This window comes from Saccopteryx leptura, chromosome 3 (assembly GCF_036850995.1).
Source record: "Saccopteryx leptura isolate mSacLep1 chromosome 3, mSacLep1_pri_phased_curated, whole genome shotgun sequence".
In the NCBI taxonomy this organism is placed as follows: Eukaryota; Metazoa; Chordata; class Mammalia; order Chiroptera; family Emballonuridae; genus Saccopteryx; species Saccopteryx leptura.
In genome coordinates, this window is record NC_089505.1 from 114,866,735 (window position 1) to 114,889,699 (window position 22,965).

General features: G+C 43.1%; 2 protein-coding genes across 2 annotated transcripts in view; both read left to right on the forward strand.

The window, feature by feature from the left end:
- Window positions 1-3,693, forward strand: part of SMAP2 (small ArfGAP2) — a 47,679-nt gene extending 43,986 nt beyond the window's left edge. Inside the window, exon 10 of the mRNA XM_066375952.1 lies at window positions 2,256-3,693. Coding sequence (XP_066232049.1) covers window positions 2,256-2,381 — 126 coding nt within the window. The 3' untranslated portion in view covers window positions 2,382-3,693. The remainder of the gene's footprint in view (window positions 1-2,255) is intronic.
- Window positions 3,694-10,407: 6,714 nt separating this feature from the next.
- ZFP69B (ZFP69 zinc finger protein B) lies at window positions 10,408-21,930 on the forward strand. Its single transcript, XM_066375966.1, has 5 exons — window positions 10,408-10,805; window positions 13,472-13,554; window positions 15,776-15,902; window positions 16,153-16,248; window positions 20,673-21,930. Exons 1-5 carry the CDS (start codon window positions 10,679-10,681, stop codon window positions 21,854-21,856), a joined length of 1,617 nt encoding a protein of 538 aa, XP_066232063.1. The 5' UTR covers window positions 10,408-10,678; the 3' UTR covers window positions 21,857-21,930.
- Window positions 21,931-22,965: the final 1,035 nt, after the last annotated feature.

Consider the following 22,965-nt stretch of genomic DNA (forward strand, 5'->3'; position numbering starts at 1 on the left):
GAGTAGACAGAACACTACAGACTGTATTATATAGCAGTTGGCATGTGAACGCCATAATCCAGCAGAGCCGACATCACGGCGGAGACTGTGAAAAGAGGCGAGGGAGCAGGGGGTCAGAGGCGACAGAAGAGGTAAAATCATTCCCTAGAAAGAGGAAGGCCTGCCCTGCCTAGAGACATGCTGAGAAGAGGGCTGGGACTTGGTTGATTAGGACTCTGGTTATTTGGAGAATCAAAAATAAGGGATTGAAATATATAGGATTTTAGATGGTAGTCTTGGAACACATTGCTTCTAGAGGAGCTGGGATGACTTAAAAGGAGAATGTGCTCTTTGGATCTGGTGGTGAAAGGAAGTGGAAAGGAGAATCACAAAATCAAGAAATATATTTCCTTACTCCTCCCTGCAAAATAGTCATTGCACTATACTACCAGAAGAGGGTGCTCTTGAACTAAGAATGGCACTAATGGCTTAAGACACTGAAGGGAAAACTATCCGTGAGTCCACAGTGATACATTTTTTTAAATGGGTGTGGGATGCAGGGAGGGAAAGCCATTTTTACAGAAGAATGACAACTAATAACTGTAGAAAAATAGGTTATTCACATATTCTCAAAGGAGTGCTTCAGATTATGTATTAATTACAATGAAAAAACATAATGATAGCTACACCTTACCAAGTGATCAAACTTTAAATTACCAACAATGGGACAAATCAATAGCATGTGCTTTCTGGCATCTTGTACTAGGACCTAAGAAAGACACAATATCACCTACATAGGACTTTTGTCAAAAATAGATCCAATCATAAGAAAACATGATATAAATCCAAATTAAAGAATTTTCAGCCAGCCTGACCAGGCAGTGGCGCAGTGGATAGAGCGTCGGACTGGATGCAGAAGACCCAGGTTTGAGACCCCGAGGTCTCCAGCTTGAGTGCAGGCTCATCTGGTTTGAAAGCTCACCAGCTTGGACCCAAGGTCGCTGGTTCGAGCAAGGGGTTACTCGGTCTGCTGAAGGCTGTGGTCAAGGCACATATGAGAAAGCAATCAATGAACAACTAAGGTGGCAACGAAAAACTAATGATTGATGCTTCTCATCTCTGTTCGTTCCTGTGTGTCCCTATCTATCCTTCTCTCTGACTCTGTAAAAAAAAAAAAAAAAAAAGAATTTTCAGCCAAATAAGTGGCCTGGATTCTTACAACAATGTCAGGAAAAAAATTAAAATGTGGGGGAAGTGTTTGTTCTAGGTTAAAAGAGACTGAAGAGAAATGACAATGAAATGTGTATTAGACTATTGTATTAACTTTAAGTTTCTCGAGCATGTTAATTGCATTGCGGTTCTAGGAGAGTGCTATTCCTCATGAAATGCATCCTGACTTCAGGGGTGAAGTGTCAGAATAGCTGCAATTTAAAGTTTATACATATATATATCAGGAAGTATGGCAAGATGTTAATAATAGGCAAGTTTAAGGAAAGGATATATAGGTTTCATTGTACTATTTCTTTCAAGTTTTCTGTAAGCTTGAAATTTTCTTTAAAAGTTGATGGAAGAAAAATAGACCTAAAGAAAAAAAGAACTTCTAGAGAACATGTACAAGGCTTAGGAAATTTAAGGCATTTGCTTTGATAAGTTGTTTCTTCTGATCACTGCTGGAGGCTAGCCTTTCAATCCAATTCATAGAGGCCCTGACCCCACCCAGGCCTTATTCCTCTGACTCTTTTCTCCCAACAGCATCCCTTCTCCTGCACTGCAGACACGTTGGTATTTTTTCTTCTCTCCTTTGTTCATTCTGAACAGTCCAGTTTGTTTTGCTCTCTGCTTGAGCGTGCGCAAGCGCTTTCACTGACAGTAATAACTCTGCGTGAGATAAGGCAGGCTCGCGGGGCACAGGATTTCTCTGTACTCGTGGGGTTGGCTGCAGCACGTTAACAATGGGCCCCTTCTATTCAGGATGAGAGCCTGCAAAGGAAGAAGAGTCACTTCTAATGCTGCTTTTATGTTGACTAGCTCCAGGATTCCTTCTCCCTCCCTGAGCATTAGTCTCTGTCATCATCTCTTTTCTGAAAAGCCCTTTACTTACGGGATCTGGTGTCCTTGAAATGATCTATTAAGGTTCAGGGCAGTTATGTACCATAACAGGGTTCCCCTTTGTCTCCTTCTCCCCATCCCCACAGATGGAAGGACTCCTGCCCTGCCTTTTGCACTAATTGGCTGCATGCCCACATCCTGGTCTGAAAGTCTTCTCTCTCTTTCAGATGACCCAGCAGATGGCTGGGATGAACTTCTGTGGAGCCAACGGCATGCTGAGCTATGGACAGTCGATGAGCGGCGGAAATGGACAGGCAGCAAATCAGACTCTCAGCCCTCAGATGTGGAAATAAAAACAAAACACCTGTATGGTCGCCACTGTCCTCTGCCCTCTCTCCCCCTTTTTCCACTTTCCCCACTCTTTCACTCCATCCCCCTTTCCTCCCTCTCTCTGGTTTAGAAATTGCTCAATCTGGCCCAGCCCAGCCACTTTCCAACCACTCAGCCCTCTCTGTTGCTTTATGTTGTATATGTCCCCTTATGCCAGCCCGCCTTCCTCCCCAGCCACCCCAGTCCTCTCCTGCACCAGCACCTTAGCAGTTGTTGGCAGAAGGCACTTAAACATTGCGGAAGAAATGCGCACACTTCTGAGTACCTTTTCCACAAGGTGAAACCTATCTGATTCTAGGAGGGGTCTGTAAGTGTTGTGTTTTAGGCAGAAGGGAATGTTTAGAGGTATTTTCATATGTGTTAATAAGCTATTTCTCCATGTTTAAATTATTGGTTCAAGAGGGAGACCATGATTGATGGGAATGAAGAAAGTACTGAAAGCAAATTAAATACTTCTTGGGTCTTAGGTCAGGTTGGCCCTCGCCCTGGGGAGAGACAAACCCCCATCTATGAGAATGAGCAAGAATATTACTCTTCTGTGCCCTGATTTGCTTTCTGAATCTGAGGCTTTAGGACTTACTGCTTCAGTCGGCCTTTATTAGTACCAAAGACTCAATGGAGGTCCCACACAAACACACAGCCCTTGCCCTGCCTCCATCCTGCCTACAGCAGGATCTGGCTCCACGCTGGAGGACTAACGCCTCTAGAGGGAATGCAGAGTTTAATGTGTGTACCGTGTGTGCGTGTGTGTGGATTCCACCTCCCACTCTCTCCCCATCTGCTCTGGGTATCTTTGGTTTTGTTTTTTCAGGTTTAGGTTTACAACAGAGAGGAATTAATTACTTTATCAACAGCCTAAAAAAAATATCTGTTGCCAGGTTATCTTATAGTTTAAAAGAAAATTACAGTCTCATTGATGGCTCTCTTTCTCCTTTCCCATCTCCCAACCTATCAGTCACTTTCTTGCCTGTATGTCCCGGGCTGCTCTGTCTTCCCACTTGTTCCAGGTGGAGTGGGAGGGGGGCCTGGACAGCTTTCTGCTCAGTTGTCGTTCACCCTACTTGAAAATTAAAACAAGAAGACTTTGCTGAAAAGATTTCATCTGTGGGAACCACAACTCCTGGTTGCCTTTTTCCTGTGTATGTGCAAATTCCTTAATAAATATTGCAGGGAAAGACTGCTTGCTGTTACTGCGCGTTGCTCATGGAGGGGAGCGAGCTCCACCCACATTTTCTGCTTTCTGCAGCCAGTTGGTTCCCTCATTCCCTGTATTTATTTTATTTTATTTTATTTTATTATTTTTTTCCTTTTTGTACTTTTCTGAAGCTGGAAACGGGGAGAGACAGTCAGACAGACTCCCGCATGCGCCCGACCGGGATGCACCCGGCACGCCCACCAGGGGGCGACGCTCTGCCCCTCCCCCCCCCCCCCCCGGGCGTCGCTCCACCGCCTGGGGCTGAGGCCAAGGAGCCATCCCCAGCGCCCGGGCCACCTAAATGGAGCCCCGGCTGCGGGAGGGGAAGAGAGAGACAGAGAGGAAGGAGGGGGGGGGGCAGAGAAGCAAATGGGCGCCTCTCCCATGTGCCCTGGCTGGGAATCAAACCCCAGTCCCCCGCACGCCAGGCCGACGCTCCACCGCTGGCCAACCGGCCAGGGCCTCATTCCCTGTATTTAAAAAAAAAAAAAATTCTATATGGGTAAACCCAAGGGCCAGGCCCAGGCCCAGGCCCCAGCTCAGGCCCAGGCCCCAGCTCAGGCTCAGGCAGTCAAAGGACTTTTATCCAGTGGCGTCTAGAGTTGTGAGCTGCAGAAACTGGAAATCTGTACCTGCTAGTGTCATAGAACATGGAACTGGAAGCATCCTCCCACCCTACCCTTGCCCCCGCCGCCTCCCTCCCTGTCTCCCTCCTCCCTCCCTGCCTCCCTTTCTCCCTTCTTTCCTTCCTTCTTTCTTTCCTTTGAATACACCTTCTAAAGACTTCCAGATGTGAGAGGTAGCACAGTGGCTAAGAAAGTGAGCTCTGGACCAGGCAGCCAATATTCATATCCTTTCTTATTCTGTGACCTGGGCAAGTAGCTAAACCCCAGGTCTCAGTGTAAAATGGGGTTAATGCTAATAACTTAAGGCAAAATGAAGCAATTACTGGGGTGCGGGTAGCACAGTATTGGGCACTTAGCACTCAACTGTTAGCAACTATTATGTGCCAGACCTATGTTAGACATTAATTCAGTCAACAATTGATTAATAAGTGTTTACAATGTGCCAAACACTGTTTTAGGCTCTGGAATAAGGCAATGAATCAAATCTCCCCAGTCTCATATAATAGTGTGGTAGGAGAGGTGGACAATAAGCAATAAATAATGTCACTTCAAACAGTAATAACGCGAGATAAGGCAAGTTAAGGGGGAAAGTGGGTCTGAGACCATTTGAATGGAGAAGTTAGGAGGAGGTTACATTTGAACAAGGCTGAATGAGCAGCCAGTTGTGTGGGGATCTGGAAAAAGAGCAGAACATGGGTAAATGTGTGCACTGGAAAGTGTTTGGCTGGAGGTATCAGTTTGGGAGCTACTAGGGTGTGGATGGTACGTAAAGTCCTGAGACTGGATGCCGTCACCTAAGAAAGCTCAATGACAAGAGGATTGAGCCTTGGTGCCCATCAGCTTTCAGAATTCGGAAAGAAGCAATAAAAAAATGAATTTGACATAGTCCCCATTCTTAAGGGCTCACGGTCTCATGGAGCAAAAGACTTAGAGGAGAGGTAGTAGTTAACCAGTGGCGGGGGGGTCGGGGGGTGGAGAGTATTCCAGACAGTACATGTGAACAAGATAGCCCTACAGAGCACAGAACATTCGGGAAGCACAGCAGTTCGAGGTTTCTAAGGTATATGAATCAGGGTGTGGTGAGAAAACAGAACGGGAACAAATACAATATTTTAAATAAAGAACAAGTAAATTTAAATCAACAAACCAGTATTTCAATGGGAACTATGCTCCTCTCACTGACCACCAATGAAAGAGGTGCCCCTTCCGGAAGTGCGGGGGGGGGGGGGCTGGATAAATGGCCTCAGGGGGCCGCATGCGGCCCGCGGGCCATAGTTTGGGGACCCCTGGTTTATGAGGTATGTGAGATGCTCAGAGGTGTTCCACAGCAACGCCGAAATAAGTTTGGGAAAGACTGCATGTTTTATCACCTCTTGTACATCTAGAATATAATATCCCAATAGTAATGACTCTGGAAAGTCTTGTGGTAAAGACTTATTTAAAAATTACTAGACTTCTGACCAGGCGGTGGCGCAGTGGATAGAGCGTCGGACTGGGATGCGGAAGACCCAGGTTCGAGACCCCGAGGTTGCCAGTTTGAGCGCGGGCTCATCTGGCTTGAGCAAAAAGCTCGCCAGCTTGGACCCAAGGTCACTGGCTCGAGCAAGGGGCTGCTCGGTCTGCTGAAGGCCCGCGGTCAAGGCACATATGGGAGAGCAATCAATGAACAACTAAGGTGTCGCAATGTGAAGCGAAAAACTAGTGATTGATGCTTCTTGTCTCTCCGTTCCTGTCTGTCTGTCCCTGTCTATCCCTCACTCTGACTCTCTCTCTGTCTCTGTAAAAAAAAAAAAAAAAAAAAAAAAAAAAAATTACTAGACTTCTGACCTGTGGTGGTGCAGTGGATAAAGCGTTGACCTGGAATGCTGAGGTTGCCGGTTCAAAGCCCTGGGCTTGCCTGGTCAAGGCACATATGGGAGTTGATGCTTCCTGCTCCTCCCTTCTCTCTCTCTCTCTCTCTCTCTCTCTCTCTCCAATAAAAATCACTAGACTTTATTTTTTAGAGTAATTTTGGATTAATAACACAATTGAGCAGGAAGTGCAGGCTTCCCATATATTGCCCCCAACCTCCTCCTCTTTTGACCTTGCACCAGAGCGGCCCACTTGTTACAGTTAATGAACCTAGATTGACACATCATTATCAGCACAAACCCATACTTTACATTAGAGTTCACATTGATGCTGTATATTCTGTGGGTTTTGACAAATGGATAATGACACAAATTCAACATTGTAGTATCATACAGAATAGTTTCACTGTCCTAACAATCCTATGTGGTCTGCCTATTCATCCCTTCCTCCCTCCTAGCTCCTGGCAACCACAGATCTTTTCTCTTTTTTTTTTTGTATTTTTCTGAAGCTGGAAACGAGGAGGCAGTCAGACAGACTCCCGCATGCGCCCCACCGGGATCCACCTGGCACGCCCACCAGGGGGCGATGCTCTGCCCATCTGGGGCGTCACTCTGTTGCAACCAGAGCCATTCTAGTGCCTGAGACAGAGGCCATGGGGCCATACCCAGTGCCCGGGCCAACTTTGCTCCAATGAGCCTCGGCTGCGGGAGGGGAAGAGAGAGACAGAGAGGAAGGAGAGGGGGAGGGGTGGAGAAGCAGATGGGCGCCTCTCCTGTGTGCCCTGGCCGGGAATCGAACCCGGGACTCCTGCACGCCAGGCCGACGCTCTACCACTGAGCCAACCGGCCAGGGCCTCTTTTTTCTTTTTTAACTGTCTCTACAGTTGTGCCTTTTTCAGAACATCAAATAGTTGGACTCATACCATATGTAGACTTTTCAGTTTGGCTTATTTCCCTTAACAATATGCATTTAAGTTTCTTCTATGTCTTTTCATAGCTTGCTAGCTCATTTCTTTTTGCAACTGAATTATATTCCTTTGTCTGGATATACCACAGTTTATTCACTTACTAAAGGACCTCTTTGTTGCTTCCAAGTTCTGGCAAGTATAAATAAAGTTACTATAAACATTCGTTTGTCGGTTTTTGTATGGACATAAGTTTCCAATTCATTTGGGTAAGTACCAAGGAGTGTGATTACTAGATTATATGACAAGAGTATGTTTAGTTTTGTTAGAAATTGCCAAACTGTCTGTCAAAATGTCTGCACTATTTTGCATTCTTGCCAGGAATGAATGAGTTTCCATTGCTACATATCCTTGCTAGTATTTGTTATTGTCAGTGTTTTGGATTTTGGCCATCATAATAGGTATATGGCAGTATCTTGTTTTAATGTGCAACTTCTTAATACATATGTTGAACATCTTTTCATATGTTTACTTGTCATCTGTATATCTTTTTTGGTAAGGTGTCTGCTCAGGTCTTAACTATCTAGTTGTCCTAATGACCCTTACTGAATAATCCCACATTACTCCACGAATTTGAAATGTCACTTTAATAATATATTAAGTTTAAATGATCAAGTCTGTTTCTGGGATTCCCATTTCATTTCACTAACTTATGAGTATATTTTGACACTAGTTTTATTTATATTATTGTACCTCTCTAATACAAGATGATATCTTATTGGTAGGGCGATTCTAACTTCATTATTGGAAATTTTTATTGGCCATTCTGGAACACTTTAGAATTGTTTAACTTAGTAAAAAGAAAAATTGAGATTTTGATTGGGGAGTATTAAAGTGGAGGAAAGTAACATACTTAGAATGTTCTATTTCAATCCATTAATATCGAATAAGTCACTAGTCTCTATTTAAATCAATAATTTTTGTTTATAATGTCCCACATAATTCTTGTTTATTCTTAGCCTTATTTTTTCAATACTGTATTTTATTATGAAAATATTCACACATACAGAAAAGTTGAATTTTTACAGTGAGCATCCATGTACCACTACCTAGACCCTACCATTAACATTTTACTATATTTTATGCTATATTTTTGAGTAGCAGATAGGTGTATAGGCCACCACTTGCAAGTTACACAATGCAGGGCAAGTATTTTATTACTTTCCAAACCCCAGTTTTCTTATCTGCACAGTGGGAATAATGATAGTACTTACCTAAAAGGGCTGTTATGAGGACTAAATCAGTTAAGATGCCTGATGCAGTTAGAACAAAGCCTCATATTCTGTGAATACTATATGCTAGTGTATTAGTCTGCTTGGGCTGCTATAACAAAATATCATTTTCCTAACAGTTTTGAAGGATAGAAGTCCCAGATCAAGGTTTAGCAGGGTCAGTTTTTGGTGAGGGCTCTCTTACTGGCTTATAGATAGTCCCTTCTTCCTAAACTTTCACAGTGACTTTTTCTCAGTGCCTGCACCTTCAGAGAGAGAAAGAATGAGCCCTATGGTGTCTTTGTGTGTGTGTGTGTGTGTGTGTGTGTGTGTGTGTGTGACAGAGACAGAGGGACAGACAGGAAGGGAGAGAGATGAGAAGTCAATTAGTTGTGGCACCTTACTTGTTCATTGATTGATTTCTCACATATGCCTTGACGGGGGGGGGGGGGGGGGGGGGTAGGACTACAGCAGACCGAGTAACCTCTTGCTCAAGCAGTGACCTTGGGCTCAAGCTGGTGAGCCTTGCTCAAACCAGATGAGTCCGTGCTCAAGCTGGCAACCTCAGGGTTTTGAACCTGGGTCATCCGTATCCCAGTCCAACACTCTATCCACTGCACCACCACTTGGTCAGGCTGGTGTCTCTTCTTAGAAGAACACTACTATGGGATTAGGGCCCACCTTTATGATCTCATTTAATCTTAATTACTTCCTTTCTCCAAATACAGCTTCACTGGGGTTAGGGCTTCAACATATGAATTTGGGGGAATGGGTGGGGTGTCACATTCAATCCACAACAGCTAGCAAGCACCTCATAGTTTTACTCTATTTTCTAAATTGTTATTTTTGTAACTATTGACGTAGAAGTATGTATTTGGAATGACATACTACTATTTTGTTGAGTTTGCAAAACAAAAGCAGCATTACAGTATAATCATTTATGCAAAAAATTACATTAAAAAATGCATGAAAAAAACGTAACTGCTGTGTGTGAGTGAGTGTCAGTACATGTGTGCACCAGTGTTAGCAATCAATGGTTATCCCTGCTTGGTGAGAGTATACTTATTTTGCTTTTGTGTATTTTCTGAAATTTCAGAAATATAAGGAAAGAGACTAATGTAAGTTATTGAATACTAGAACAGAAGCCTGCCTGATCACGGTATTCTCTTAAAACATTGGATTCCGTTCCATTTTCAGTCTTTTCCGCGTGACAGTGGTATGGATTCTTTTATACCAACGTTGTTTCGACAAAAAAAAAAAAAGGTGATACAGATGTTTCCCTTTTGTCAAGGGTTTCAGACCTCCTCACAAATATTCACATGGCTACTCCTGGCGGAGGAGAGCTGGTTCTATTCAGCAGTCTTTGGGTTCAGGCGGACAAGAACCTTCTTGTCCGGTACCTTCTGCAGCAGCGGGGCTGCTTCGCTCTGGGTTGGGATCTGGGATGCTGCAAACCGAGCGGTGGCGGGCCGCGCACAGCCCCGGAGGACTCTGGGAACCACGCGCGGTGGCCCGCGGCCGCGCAGGCGCACCGGCCCGGGACGCGCGACCTGGGAGCATCTTCGCGTTGCGCGGACACCAGCGGGCGGCGGCCGGAGGGCAAGGGCGCACGGTACGAGCCGGTGAAGGGGTGAGCAGGGAGGGACTCTCCCGGATCTGGGGAGGGGACGAGCTAGGAAGCGCCGGTCTCTTCCCACCCGCTGTCTCTCGGGGGCGCCGGGAGGCGGGCGCAGACAAAGACTGCGAAGAGGGCAGGACAGGGCGGTCCAGCCCCGGAGCAAGGTGTCCCCCGCCCAGTTAGAGGGGGAGGAAACAGAATTAGAGGGTTTGCCACAGCGGACAAGTGAAGGAACTGAGATTCACACCCAGATCCTTTTTTATTGCAAATCTCAGACTATTTAAAACGTCATACCGCTTAAAACCATTGGGTTTTACTCATCTCTATGCTTGGTGACACCAGCACAGTGTTTAGGACCATGTAGGCTGTGTACATACAGGGTTTCTGTATTTTTTGTAAAAATTGTTCAGTGATTCATGCAAATTCTAGAATTCTGACCATGTGACTGAGCCTTCTAGATCCTTTTGCTGACTCTAATGTTTTCTGTCCAGCATCACTAGGGGAATATAGAGGTGACGGTTAAGGATAGATACCTGGAGCCTCCAGTTGCCTGCTGAGGAGACGGGGAGCTCAAGATGGGAGGTATTCCTTGAGAACCTTGACATTGGAAAGCCGAGACTCTGGAGGATTTTGATGCTGTATGTTCCTCGGGTTCCTGAGAGGGAGGATACTCATACCACTGTGAATCCTCCATTTAGAGTTTCTGGCAGTGTCCTCATCAAAATTGGACAAGCCCATTCAGGACTCTGCCTTGTGGGCTGATGCGAGAGTCCTGAAGGGAGTGCTGAAGTCATCATGCTACAGCAGCTCCTGATCACCCTGCCCACCCGGGCAGACACCTGGGTGAAGCTGCTCCATCTAAGAAAGGCCAAGGAAGGGACACCCATGTGGGAGGATGTGACTAAGAAGTTTGAAGGAGAAGGTGAGAATAGATTGATGGGTGGGAGGGAGGAAAAGCAGCATCCTCTAGTGTGAGAAGGAAGGTAGACACCTGAGCAGGAGCATCTGTTGGGGCAAAGAGTTGAATAAGACGTCTCTTGAGTTCTCGATTATGGATCCTGGCCTGAGATTTTTCTGAGTACTAGTGATTGGTTCAGCCTAAAACCAGTATTTCAGTGTCATGGCTGTCTGTTACTTCTTTTTATCTTTTCCATGGGCATGTGAGGGAGGGTAGACTTGCCTGATTTTCCTTATTTTACATCAAGGAAATGTTAATCAAATGAGAGACCTGGCCAGGTAGTTGGTGGTTAGATCAGAAGTAGAAGGGAGCAGGGAGAGGACCAAGTAAGCCTGGATGGAGAACCTTGTGCTAGCTAGCAAGGAAGAGCTCAAAAACTAACGGACAGTTATCAGATGGATGCAAGAGCCATGTTCAGAGGGCTTCTTCCACTGGACAAATTTGGGATAGTCTTAAGTGTCCAAATTGTAATACCTTTAATAAATAGAATTCTACAAGTTCATGATGACATTTAAAATAGAGAAAGTATGGGGAGGAAACTCACTTGCCAACATTGGTAGTGATTGACACACTGATTTCTTACTTTAAAAATAGATTATTGGTCCTGGCTGGTTGACTCAGTAGTAGAGCATCAGCCTGGCATGTGGATGTCCTGGGTTCAATTCCCAGTCAAGGCACACAAGAGAAGCACCCATCTGCTTCTCTACCCCTCCCCCCTTGCTTCTCTCTCTTTCTCTCCCCCTTTCTCCCCCTCCCTCCTGCAGCCATGGCTCAATTAGAGCAAGTTTGCCCCAGCTGCTGAATATGGCTCCATGGCCTCTACTTTAGGCTCTAAGAAGAGTTTGGTTGCTGAGCAATGGAGCAATGCCCCAGATGGGCAGCGCATCACCCCCTAGTGGACTTTCTGGGTGGATCCCAATCAGGGCACATGTGGCAGTCTGTCTCTGTCTTCCCTCCTCTCACTGAATAAAAAGAAAAGAGAGAGATTATTTGGGGAATGAACAATGCATTACCTTGCTTTTTAGATCATTTCCAATTGTTGAGTAAAAGCTCTTTACAGAAAACACCTGCTAATAACAAATGTAGATGGAATGATAGAATATTTCACTGTAAATGAAATAATTGAAAGGTTGATGGAAACAGGATAGCCACATGGTGTCAAAGTATCACCCCCACAAATTACTTGCTAAATGCCAAGGAAAGAACAGAATTTCCAGTGGTGAGATCTGGGAATCAGATCTTAACCAATGTCCCAGTGATGAGATAACCTGACATTTTGTGCCATCTGGTTAATGTCATATAAAGCACATAGTATCACCCCTGAAGTATTTCTGTCAAAAATGTTTAACCTGATCCTAAATTAAGCTTAAAGGCTGAACTTCTGGTTAAAAGAAAGTAAGAGGATAGAGAGATAAGGATATAGTCAGACTGTCCTACTCTCTAAAAAAGCTAGTCATGGAAAGGGTGGAAATACTATTCTAGAGTAAGACAGGCTAGAAATAATCACTTTGAATGTAGGAACCTTGATTTGCTCCTGGTTTGAAAAAAAAAGTTCAGAATAAAAGATAGTTTGGAAACAGTTGAGGAAATCTAAATATGGACTGAATATTTAGACAATACTATGGAATTATTGTTAACTTTCTTAGATGTGACAAATGGTATTGAAGTTATATAGGAGAAGATCTTATTTGAGGTATTTGGGGATGAAGTATCATGAGATCTGTAACTTTAAAATGGTCCAGAAAAAATATGAATAGATGAAACAAATATGACAAATTTTGACAATTGTTGAATGTAGGTGGTGGATTTATGAATGTTCAATATTTATGATAAAAAGTTGGGACAAAGATATAAGGACAATAATTCATGTGCCCTCATTCCTAGGTTTTAATACCTCAAATTGAGTCAGTATTTCTTGAGTTCTAGCAACCTGGCAGGATTATGCTTAACACTCGTAGGTTGGGGGGAAAAATGAACCATATACAGTATCTAACCATATACTCACAATAGTCTCAATTGAGGGAGTTAATTATAAAAATAAACATAATAGGCAGACTGAGACAGATACCAGAGTATAGATAAAAACCAAGCCTTTGGGGAGGACAGGGAGAGGAAGCTCTCTTCTTATTCAGGTTATCTGAGAAAATGTCACTGAAATGGTCCAGGAGAATACTTCAGTTTTCCAACAAGTATGACTTGGGGAAAGTACTGAGATGGGTGCTGTCTAGGTACATTTAAAGAATGGTTAATAGTATGATATGGGTGTGTCCAGTGGATGCAGAATGGTGTTTAGAGGGAGAACATACTTGAAGAAGCAGCTCTGGACTGGCTGTGGAGGATCTTGAAGTCCATGGTGAAGTGTTTGAATTTATCTTGTCAGTGGGAAACTGTGGATGATTTTTGAGCAGAGGACTGGCCTGATAGAGCTGTGCTTTGAACCAGCATTGACACGGGGAGGAGTTCACTCCCAAAACAGTGCGCTGCTTCCCTTGTTAATGAGGCTCCAGTCTGCTCTGGAGTAGCTCTAAATGGCCCTCTCTGAGAGAGGGGCTACATTCAGTAAATCTGCAGGCAGTTTTTCTGTTTGGGCAGTTCGGGGAGATGCAAACCTAACCTCTTTCCTTACCCAGCTCTGCTCTCTCAGGATGCTGAGACCCAGGGAGAACGTTTTGGGAATGAAGTGACCCCTGGGCCCCTGACAGCAGAACCCCAGGTGGGTTGGAGTTTCCTGTCACTTTCTTGAAATTGCTTTTTCATATTTTAAGAGCCCTGGAATTTGATTTTTTTTAACTTAACTTCTGGGTTTAGATTTTCTTAGCCTGTTCGAAACCAGGTTACATCCACTGATTTCAAAGGTAATTTCCCCACCGGTTGTAACCTTCCTCAGAACCCCCTTTTTTCTAGAAAACCTGTAGCCAATTACCCAACAAATTTAAAAATCATGCTGGTGTGTGTGTAAAGGTATGTAATGTAGTTTTGTTTTGTTTTTGTTTTTTAAGATTTTATTTATTGATTTTAGAGGAGAAAAAGAAAGGCGGTGGGAAAGGAGTGGGAAGCATTAATTCATAGTTGCTTTCTGTATGTGCCTTGACCGGGTAAACCCGGGGATTTGAACTGGCGACCTCAGCATTACAGGTTGATACTTTATCCACTGCACCACCACAGGTCAGGATATAATGTAGTTTTTGCCTTTAAATCTCAGGGATGACATCTGGGGGAAAGAAAAACATTTTAAAACATTTTAAGCAGCATTTAAAAATGAACAGAACCAGGGAGATGGAGATGTGTATACTTCATTCATGACTTTTAAGAGATGATGTTTGGTCACATCCTGGAGAAGAAATTGTAGCTGAAAAGAAAAATGGGGGCCCTGGCCGGTTGGCTCAGTGGTAGAGTGTCGGCCTGGCATGCAGAGGTCCCAGGTTCGATTCCCGGCCAGGGCACACAGGAGAAGCGCCCATCTGCTTCTCCACCCCTCCCCCTCTCCTTCCTCTCTGTCTCTCTCTTCCCCTCCCACAGCCGAGGCTCCATTGGAGCAAAGATGGCCCGGGCGCTGGGGATGGCTCCTTGGCCTCTGCCCCAGGCGCTAGAGTGGCTCTGGTCGCGACAGAGCGTCGCCCCGGAGGGGCAGAGCATCGCCCCCTGGTGGGCAGAGCGTCGCCCCTGGTGGGCGTGCCGGTGGATCCCGGTCGGGCGCATGCGGAGTCTGTCTGACTATCTCTCCCCGTTTCCAGCTTCAGGAAAAAGGAAAAAAAAAAAAGAGAGAGAGAAAAATGGGTAGAGAAGCCATTGGCCGATCACGAAGAGAACAAACTAAATCGGCTGAGCAGAAGAGGAAGGAGAACGTCTAAGAGCAGTGTAACTGTCCGTGTCCCATAAATGAACTAATCAGAAAACCAATGGCACTGACAAAGCTCTATGCCACCAAGCCCCAGAAATACAAGGAAATTAGAGAGTAGTCAGAGGAAACCGATTTAAAGGAGGTATTATAGGACAGAAATGTTTTAAAGTGGGGTCCTCTTACCTTTCAACATCACATGGTTTAATCCCATGTCTTTAACCTTCTTCACCATCAGACTCATAGTCAAATGCATTCCAGAATTTACAGTTACATAAAAAAGCATTCGAGACCTGTGGTGGTGCAGTGGATAAAACATCAACCTGGAACACTGAGGTCGCTAGTTCGAAACCCTGGGCTTGCCTGATCAAGGCACATATGGGAGTTAATGCTTCCTGTTCCTCCCCCCCTTCTCTTTCCTTCTTTAAAAATAAATACATAAAATCTAAAAAAAGCATTAGAATAGTCCCCATATTTAAGAAATTTGTTATTATCTCAGTTTTTTGGCTTCTGGGTTCTCTTTGCATTTGGGAATATTTTTTTTTTATAAAAATAACTATCAAATGGTTATTTAATTTGTGATTATATTATAATTTGTAGATGATACACAACAGGCACTTGTACTTCACAGTACAGCGTCTGCTTCCATCACGGGTCTTCTTCACTAGGTGGAATTTCTGCTCCTTCCAAAAACAGGCTATTCTCAAGTACATTTCTTATTAACAGAAATGCCCAGCCAAGGGCGTTTTACCCAAGCTGACATGTTCTCATTGCCACAACTCTTTCAGCCCAGCAGTGGTCCCTGTCTTGTCTTGTGGCCTTTGCCTCTTTGAACTCTCCCCTTTCTCCTTAATCTAAATTACTATACAATGTTCTGTGACCTTCTTTACTATTTCATGAGTGTTTTGACTTCTGCCAAATTGTAAGCTGTAAAAGACAACTTCCATGCTCTCAGCATTGTTTTGTAACCTCTGTCAGAGAATCAGCCAAACAAGTGGATGTTTGGAAAAACTTAACTAGAATCTTGCTTAGCATTAGGCAAGGTCAGAACAACTTCCTGAACTCAGCCTGAAAAGGAACATATTTGATGTTCTAGGAACTGTTAACCTTCAAGGACGTATCTGTGGACTTCACCCAGGAGGAGTGGGGGCAACTGGCCCCCGCTGACCGGAATCTGTACCGGGAGGTGATGCTGGAGAACTACGGGAACCTGGTCTCAGTGGGTAAGGACGGGTTCCCCTTGTAACTACAACCTGCCTATTGGGAGAAAATCTTTATTTGTAAGTTAAGTGCTAAGCTTGGGCTTCAGGTCCTCTATTAGAGGTTTCTAGTTCATTCCAAATACTGAGTCAGGATTGCTGGGGGGTTTTGTTTGTTTGTTTTACTTGATTTGAGAGAGAGAGAAAAAAAAACATTGATTCTTAGGATGGCTTTAGACCTTAGTACATACAGTGTTTTCTTCTCCATGAGCAGGGTATAAGCTTTCCAAACCTGTTGTGATTTCCCAGTTGGAGAAAGGAGAAGAACCATGGCTGATTGAGAGAGAGATTTCAGGAGGCCCAAGTTCAGGTAAGAGCAAGGCACATGGGCCCTTTGTTATGTCCTGTCTGCCAGAGTTCTGCTCAGCGGCTTCTCAGGCTGTGGGGAAAGGCTGAGGCCATCTGGGTGGGCCCCACGAGAAACCTGACTGCCACTATTACCGCTTTCCTGCACTTGCTGCTTCTCACTTTCTCTGGAGTCAGAGGAAGATGCCTTTCTTGTCCAGGTTAGCCTTCTTCACCATTTCATCTGACCTGACTTTCACAATTTTGCTTTCTCCAGCATTTCAAACCTTACCCTGATCACAGTCTCTTTCTCCATACCTTCAGATATCCATGGGTCTCTCCTCATTAAATGCAGCACCCTTCACCGGCTTCTCGCGTTATTTTATCGTGGTTTTCATTTACCCTCATGATTCCACTTAGAATTTTTTCCTAAAGCTTATTCTATGATCATAGTTTCAATTCTGATTCTCTTTTTAATTTGTGTAATTCAACTTTTTATTTCAGATAATTTATGATTCTCTGAATAATAACCACAGAATTCCTTCTTGCAAAATCCAGTGGCTTATACCAGTCTTCTTCAATTTCATTTTTTTTTTTTTTTTGAGAGATAGAGACAGGAAGGGAGAGAGATGAGAAGCATCAACTCGTAGTTGCATCACTTTAGTTGTTCATTGATTGCTTCCCATATGTGCCTTGCCTGGGGGGCTCAAGCCAAGCCAGTGACACCTTGCTCAAGCTAGTGTGACTCTGGGCTCAAGTATGCGACCTTGAGCTTCAGACCAGCGACCATGGAATCATCTCAGTGATCCCACACCCAAGCTGATGACCCTGTGTTTAAGCTGTTGAGCCTGTGCTCAAGCCAGTGACCTCGGGGTTTCAAACCTGGGACCTCAGTGTCCCAGACTGATGCTCTATCCACTGCGCCATCGCCCGTCAGGCTCTTCTTCAACTTCTAAGAATAGTAGTACTGACAGCAGTTTACCAACCTGTCAGTAGTGTGCCTACTTGATCCTCATCTAACAAATGAGGAAAAGAAGACACTTAGGAAATTTGTACAGGGTCACTTAGCTATTACAGGGGGTACTTGGGTTATGACACAGTTCCATTCCTATGACAGTGACGTAACCCAAATCTTAGTGTAAGTTGAAACACACCCCAGCCTAAGTCACTTACCTCTCTTAACACAGTTGTAAAATCATAGGCTTTCCTCTTCTTCGAAGCACTACCATCTGGACTCTGACTTTTGTTTAGGAGCCACAATAAGGGCCAAAAAGTCACCAAACAAAGCAACACAAACGGAACACTTGCACTTTTAACAATCCAAAATGGCGTAGGTAAGCACACTGGGGGACACTAACTCCCTTACTCATATTCTGCATTACTTCATATTCTTCCACCGCACGCAGCCAAACTAGTTCACCCATATAGTTAGTAAGTACAACACTAACGTCATACGCCAAAATACTCATGTCTCAATTTTTTAAAGTTTTTATGAGAGTGAGTGTCGTAAGTTCATATTGAAATGTCATATGTCGAGACTGTCGTAACCTGAGGACCCTGTACTCGGTAGTCAGTATTTGAATTCTAATCATCTTGACTCCACAAATTGTGTTCCTATGGTGCCGTTCTACATGGCAGTGTTAGGCTTATCATTTCCACCTTCATCAGGATAGGCTAAATTACTGTAGCAAATAGTCTCTAAAATTTGGCTCAGATAGAATAGGAATTTCTTGCTCATATATTGGTCTGGGGAAACTGTTTAGTTCAATGAGTAGATAGTTCTTTTCCACCTGATGAAACTGGAACCAAGAGTTCTTCCACATGGTGGCCAGAAATTCCGTGCTCGTCCATGAAAGAGTTAACAACCCTGATGTTGTGTGAAGATTACAGACCCAATGATCTCAGTCAAACTCGCTTATGCTCAGGGTGATTTCTGCCTTACTAGTCTCCAAAATAATTCTATAATATTTTCACCGGTCCCCAAGTGTAAAAAGGTTGAAACCACTGCCCTACCGCCTCCTCCTCATCTAAATTTAGGCAGCAGTAGAGAAGCTCATGTCGGATTCCTTATGGGCCAGCCTGGAGTGGCTCACATCACTTTCACTCTCACTTACTTAAAGGGGGAGACCTCTGTCACTCCACTCAATCAAATTCAAGGAATATTAGGAAATACAGTATAGTTGTATGTTCAAAACTGGGGAGAACAGACTTCAGTGAACAGCTAGCAGTCTCGGCCACAATCCTCAAGGAGCCTATTTCTTTGCAAACTTCCACAAATGTATTATGATGGCTTCAACTATCCCTTTGATACTGATATCTTCCATATTTTCATCTTGGTCTTATACAGCCATATGAACTCTATTTCCACATATCCCTGGCATTTAGTACATCTCTGTATAGATGCATTTTTAACCCAGTACATCCAAAACCAGAAGCCATCTTCTTTCCAAAGCAAGTTTCTCATCCTGACTCCTCCTGTTCCTTCTGTCCCATGATATTCACAAGATTGTGTCATGCTTTATACTCTCAGTTCCCCCCTCATTCCCCATGGTTTCTTCTTTGATATTACCTGTTAGAGCCTCTTCTACTCTTTGTCTGTTGGTGCAATGCCAAGCCAAGTTTACCTCATGCCTATTATGATTGCTAATTTCATTTGAGGTCTTATTTTCTTTTGAATCATTTTGAATGTTATTGACAGATTTGACCACTCGATAGATGACATTTATCTTGTTTTTACCTTAAAAAGGAAGTTAAGTGATTCACTGTTTCCTGTACTAAGTAATCAAAACATCTCCACTTGTTTTTTAAGTTCACTCTGAAATTTATCCAGCAGTTACTGAGTACCGTGTATATGCTGTTACTAAAGTGAAGTTAGAAATCCTGGGGGGTGTGATTCTGCTCTGAACAGGAAATAATGGTGTTTTAGGGTGGCAGGGCCCAGAGTAGATGGATAGGAATAGAGGGAGAGTAAAAATCAAGGAAACCACCTCAACCAAAAATTTGTGTCATGTACACTATAAATAGAATATATCTTCTCTAGCCTTTAAGATTTTTAGTTAACATTTTGGTACAAATGACCATTTTTCACCTCTTATCTAGGCAGAAATCATGAAGATTGATAAAAATCCAGTGAGGTTTCAGGGAAGGGCACCTACGTTTCCTGAGAGCACACATGCCATGACCCAATAATTCCTCCTTAGTCCAGCCTATGAAGTACTTACAGGAGTGTTCACAAATGTATGTATAATGAGAAGATGAAAAATTGGAGACACTCTAATTTTTCTTCAGTAGGGAAAAGTCAAATTATGATATATCCATGAAGTGGAATGCAATGCAATTAAAAGAAACAAACAAACAAAAAATGAGATAAATCTAATGTATAGACATGGAAGGGGCCCATAAGATATAGCTGAGTTAAAAAACAAAACAAAAGAGATACAGAACTCTATGTATACATTGATCCCTGTTTTGTGCAAATGTACATATATGACCATGTATACATAAATGCAAATAGTCACATACACATATTGTCGGGGAATGCTGAACGAATGCATTCCAAAATCCTAGGAGATTCGTGGGAATAGGATGAGATTGAGAGAGGTTCTCCATTTTTGGTGAATACATTCTTGTTATTTAATGTTTTATCTTAATGTGTAAAAAGGATGAGACAAATGCTTATACAGTATTTTTCAAAAAAGAACATTTTGTCATAGAAATATGAACTTGAGAATATGGTGTTAGAATCCACTCTTCTTCAATCTTCTCTCTTGATATTTGCCCTTACAACAAGGTTCTCTTCTTACTCCATTTCCTCTTGCAATTCACATGGGAGAATGCTCCCAATTTCTTTTTTTTTTTTTAATTTTTTTTTTCTGAAGTTGGAAACGGGGAGGCAGTCAGACAGACTCCTGCATGCGCCCGACTGGGATCCACCCGGCATGCCCACCAGGGGTGATGCTCTGCCCATCCGGGGCGTTGCTCTGTTGCAACCAGAGTCACTCTAGCGCCTGAGGCAGAGGCCATGGAGCCATTCTCAGCGCCTGGGCCAACTTTGCTCCAATGGAGCCTTGGCTGCGGGAGAGGAAGAGAGAGACAGAGAGGAAGGAGAGGGGGAAGGGTGGAGAAGCAGATGGGCGCTTCTCCTGTGTGTCCTGGCTGGGAATCGAACCCTGGACTCCTGCACGCCAGGCCAACGCTCTACCACTGAGCCAACCGGCCAGGGCTAATGCTCCCAATTTCTTAAAGTCACCTCACATATTTCTAACAGCTTCCTTTAATCATGTCGTCGCTTCCTTTCATATTAGTTTTCTAGACTGCAGGATCATTTGAAGACAGTTCAAGCTTTCTGTACCTAGAATATGTTGTTTTTTCCTCCTGTTCTCACTATAGCCATTTATTTTTTTCAAGTGCAGCAAATATGGGTCATTTGTATTTTTGGGTTTCTTTCAGACTTGGAGAGTAAAACGGAAACCAAAGAGTTAACCTTAAAGAGTTACATTTCATGGGAAGAATTACACCATGGTCTGATGACGGAAAGGTCCACAAGAGGAAGCACTTTGTATGCCACATTTGGAAGAGTCTCCAAATGTAGTAAGTTAGAAAGCTACCAGGAAAACCAAGAAATGGGTGAGGGGCAAATCCCCTTGATCCACAGGAAAACACACACTCAGGTGATAGACCAAGAATCTAACAGATTCGAGAAGAGTATTAATGTGAGCTCAAAAGATGATTCAGGACCAGTAGGTCCTCTAAGAAAAAGAGACCATAAATATGATATATCTGGGAAAAGGAGTAGATACAATTTCGACTTGATTAATCATTCAAGGACTTACACAAGAATGAAAACCTTTGAATGTAATATTTGTGAAAAAATCTTCAAACAGCTCATTCACCTTACAGAACACATGAGAACTCATACTGGAGAGAAACCTTTCAGATGTAAAGAATGTGGAAAAGCCTTTAGCCAAAGTTCATCCCTTATTCCACATCAGAGGATCCACACTGGTGAGAAACCCTATGAATGTAAGGAATGCGGGAAAACCTTCAGACATCTGTCATCTCTTACTCAACATGTTAGACTCCATACTGGGGAGAAGCCCTATGAATGTGGCGTGTGTGTGAAAGCATTCAGCCAGAGCATTGGGCTGATCCAGCATCTGAGAACTCATGTTAGAGAGAAACTCTTTACATGCAAACACTGTGGAAAGACATTTTTCCAGATTAGACACCTTAGGCAACATGAGATTATTCATACAGGTGTGAAACCCTTTATTTGTAATGTATGCAGTAAAACCTTCAGCCATAGCACGTACCTAACTCAACACCTAAGAACTCATACTGGAGAAAGACCATATAAATGTAAGGAATGTGGGAAAGCCTTTAGCCAGAGAATACATCTTTCTATCCATCAGAGAGTACACACTGGAGTGAAACCTTATGAATGCAGTTATTGTGGGAAAGCCTTTAGGCATGATTCATCCTTTGCTAAACATCAGAGAATTCATACTGGAGAAAAACCTTATGATTGTAATGAATGTGGAAAAGCCTTCAGCTGTAGTTCATCACTTATTAGACATTGTAAAACACACCTAAAGAATACCTTCAGGCCCTGGCCAGGTAGCTCAGTTAGCTAGAGTGTCAGCCCAATACACCAAGGCCATGGGTTCGATCACCAGTCAGGGCACACATAAGAATCAAACAATGAATGCTTAAGTAAGTGGAACAACATTTGGTATTTCTCTCTCCCCCTCCTTCTCTAAAATCAATAAATAAAAGTTAAAAAAAATACCTTTAGCAATGACATGTGAAATATGTTCAATATCAAGAAATTAGTGGTTTTATGACTTTTGGATTTTTAAAACCAATTTTTTTATTGGTTTTATCCAGTTATAAATGTTAGTTTTCATATTAAATGAAAACACATATTATCATCATTGTTTCAAAAAAGGCATTTTAATATTTAAAAATATAGGACAGATATGATCATAAAGAACATATCTTTGTATTGAATTAAGTCAGCTTTATGAAAACCTCCTAAATTTGTCTTTATTTTTCTTATTTCACCATGAGTCAGTGAAAACTTCATCATGGGAGGTCAGTGATCTGTGGAATGGCTTTTCAGAACCACTGTTTTAAATACCTTTTAATGAGTCAGAACAAAATGCAATACAACCTTTCACTATAGATCCTTATATGGCTAGAAGAGGTATAAATAAAATATTGGTTGGCTCATTTCTAGAATAAATACTATTAAAGGAAGCTCTAGAAAACCTCTATGTGTGATAGTTTTATATTTTTTTAATGATTTCTTTAATGGCAAACTTGTTCTGTAATGGGCCAGATAGTAAATACGTTAAGCATTTCTGGCCATAAAGCTTCTGTCAGAATTACTCACCTCTACTGTTTTAGTGCAAAAGCATCCAGAGACAATACATAAATCAGGGTATCTCAACCCTGACATGGCTATTTTGGGTCAAATACTTTGTTATGGGCAGCTGTCTATGCACTGTAGTATTGTATAGCACTATCAATGACTACAAGATGCCAGTGCTAGATGCCAATAGCTCCCCATCATAGTGACAACCAAAAATGTCTCCAGATATTGCTAGATGTCCCCTGGGGATCAAGATTGTCCCTACTTGGGAACTCATAAGTGAATGGGTGTAGCTGTGTTCCAATAAATTTAAAAAACAGGTATTGGGTTGCATTTAGCCCAACGGCTATAGCTCTCCTGCTATAGAGT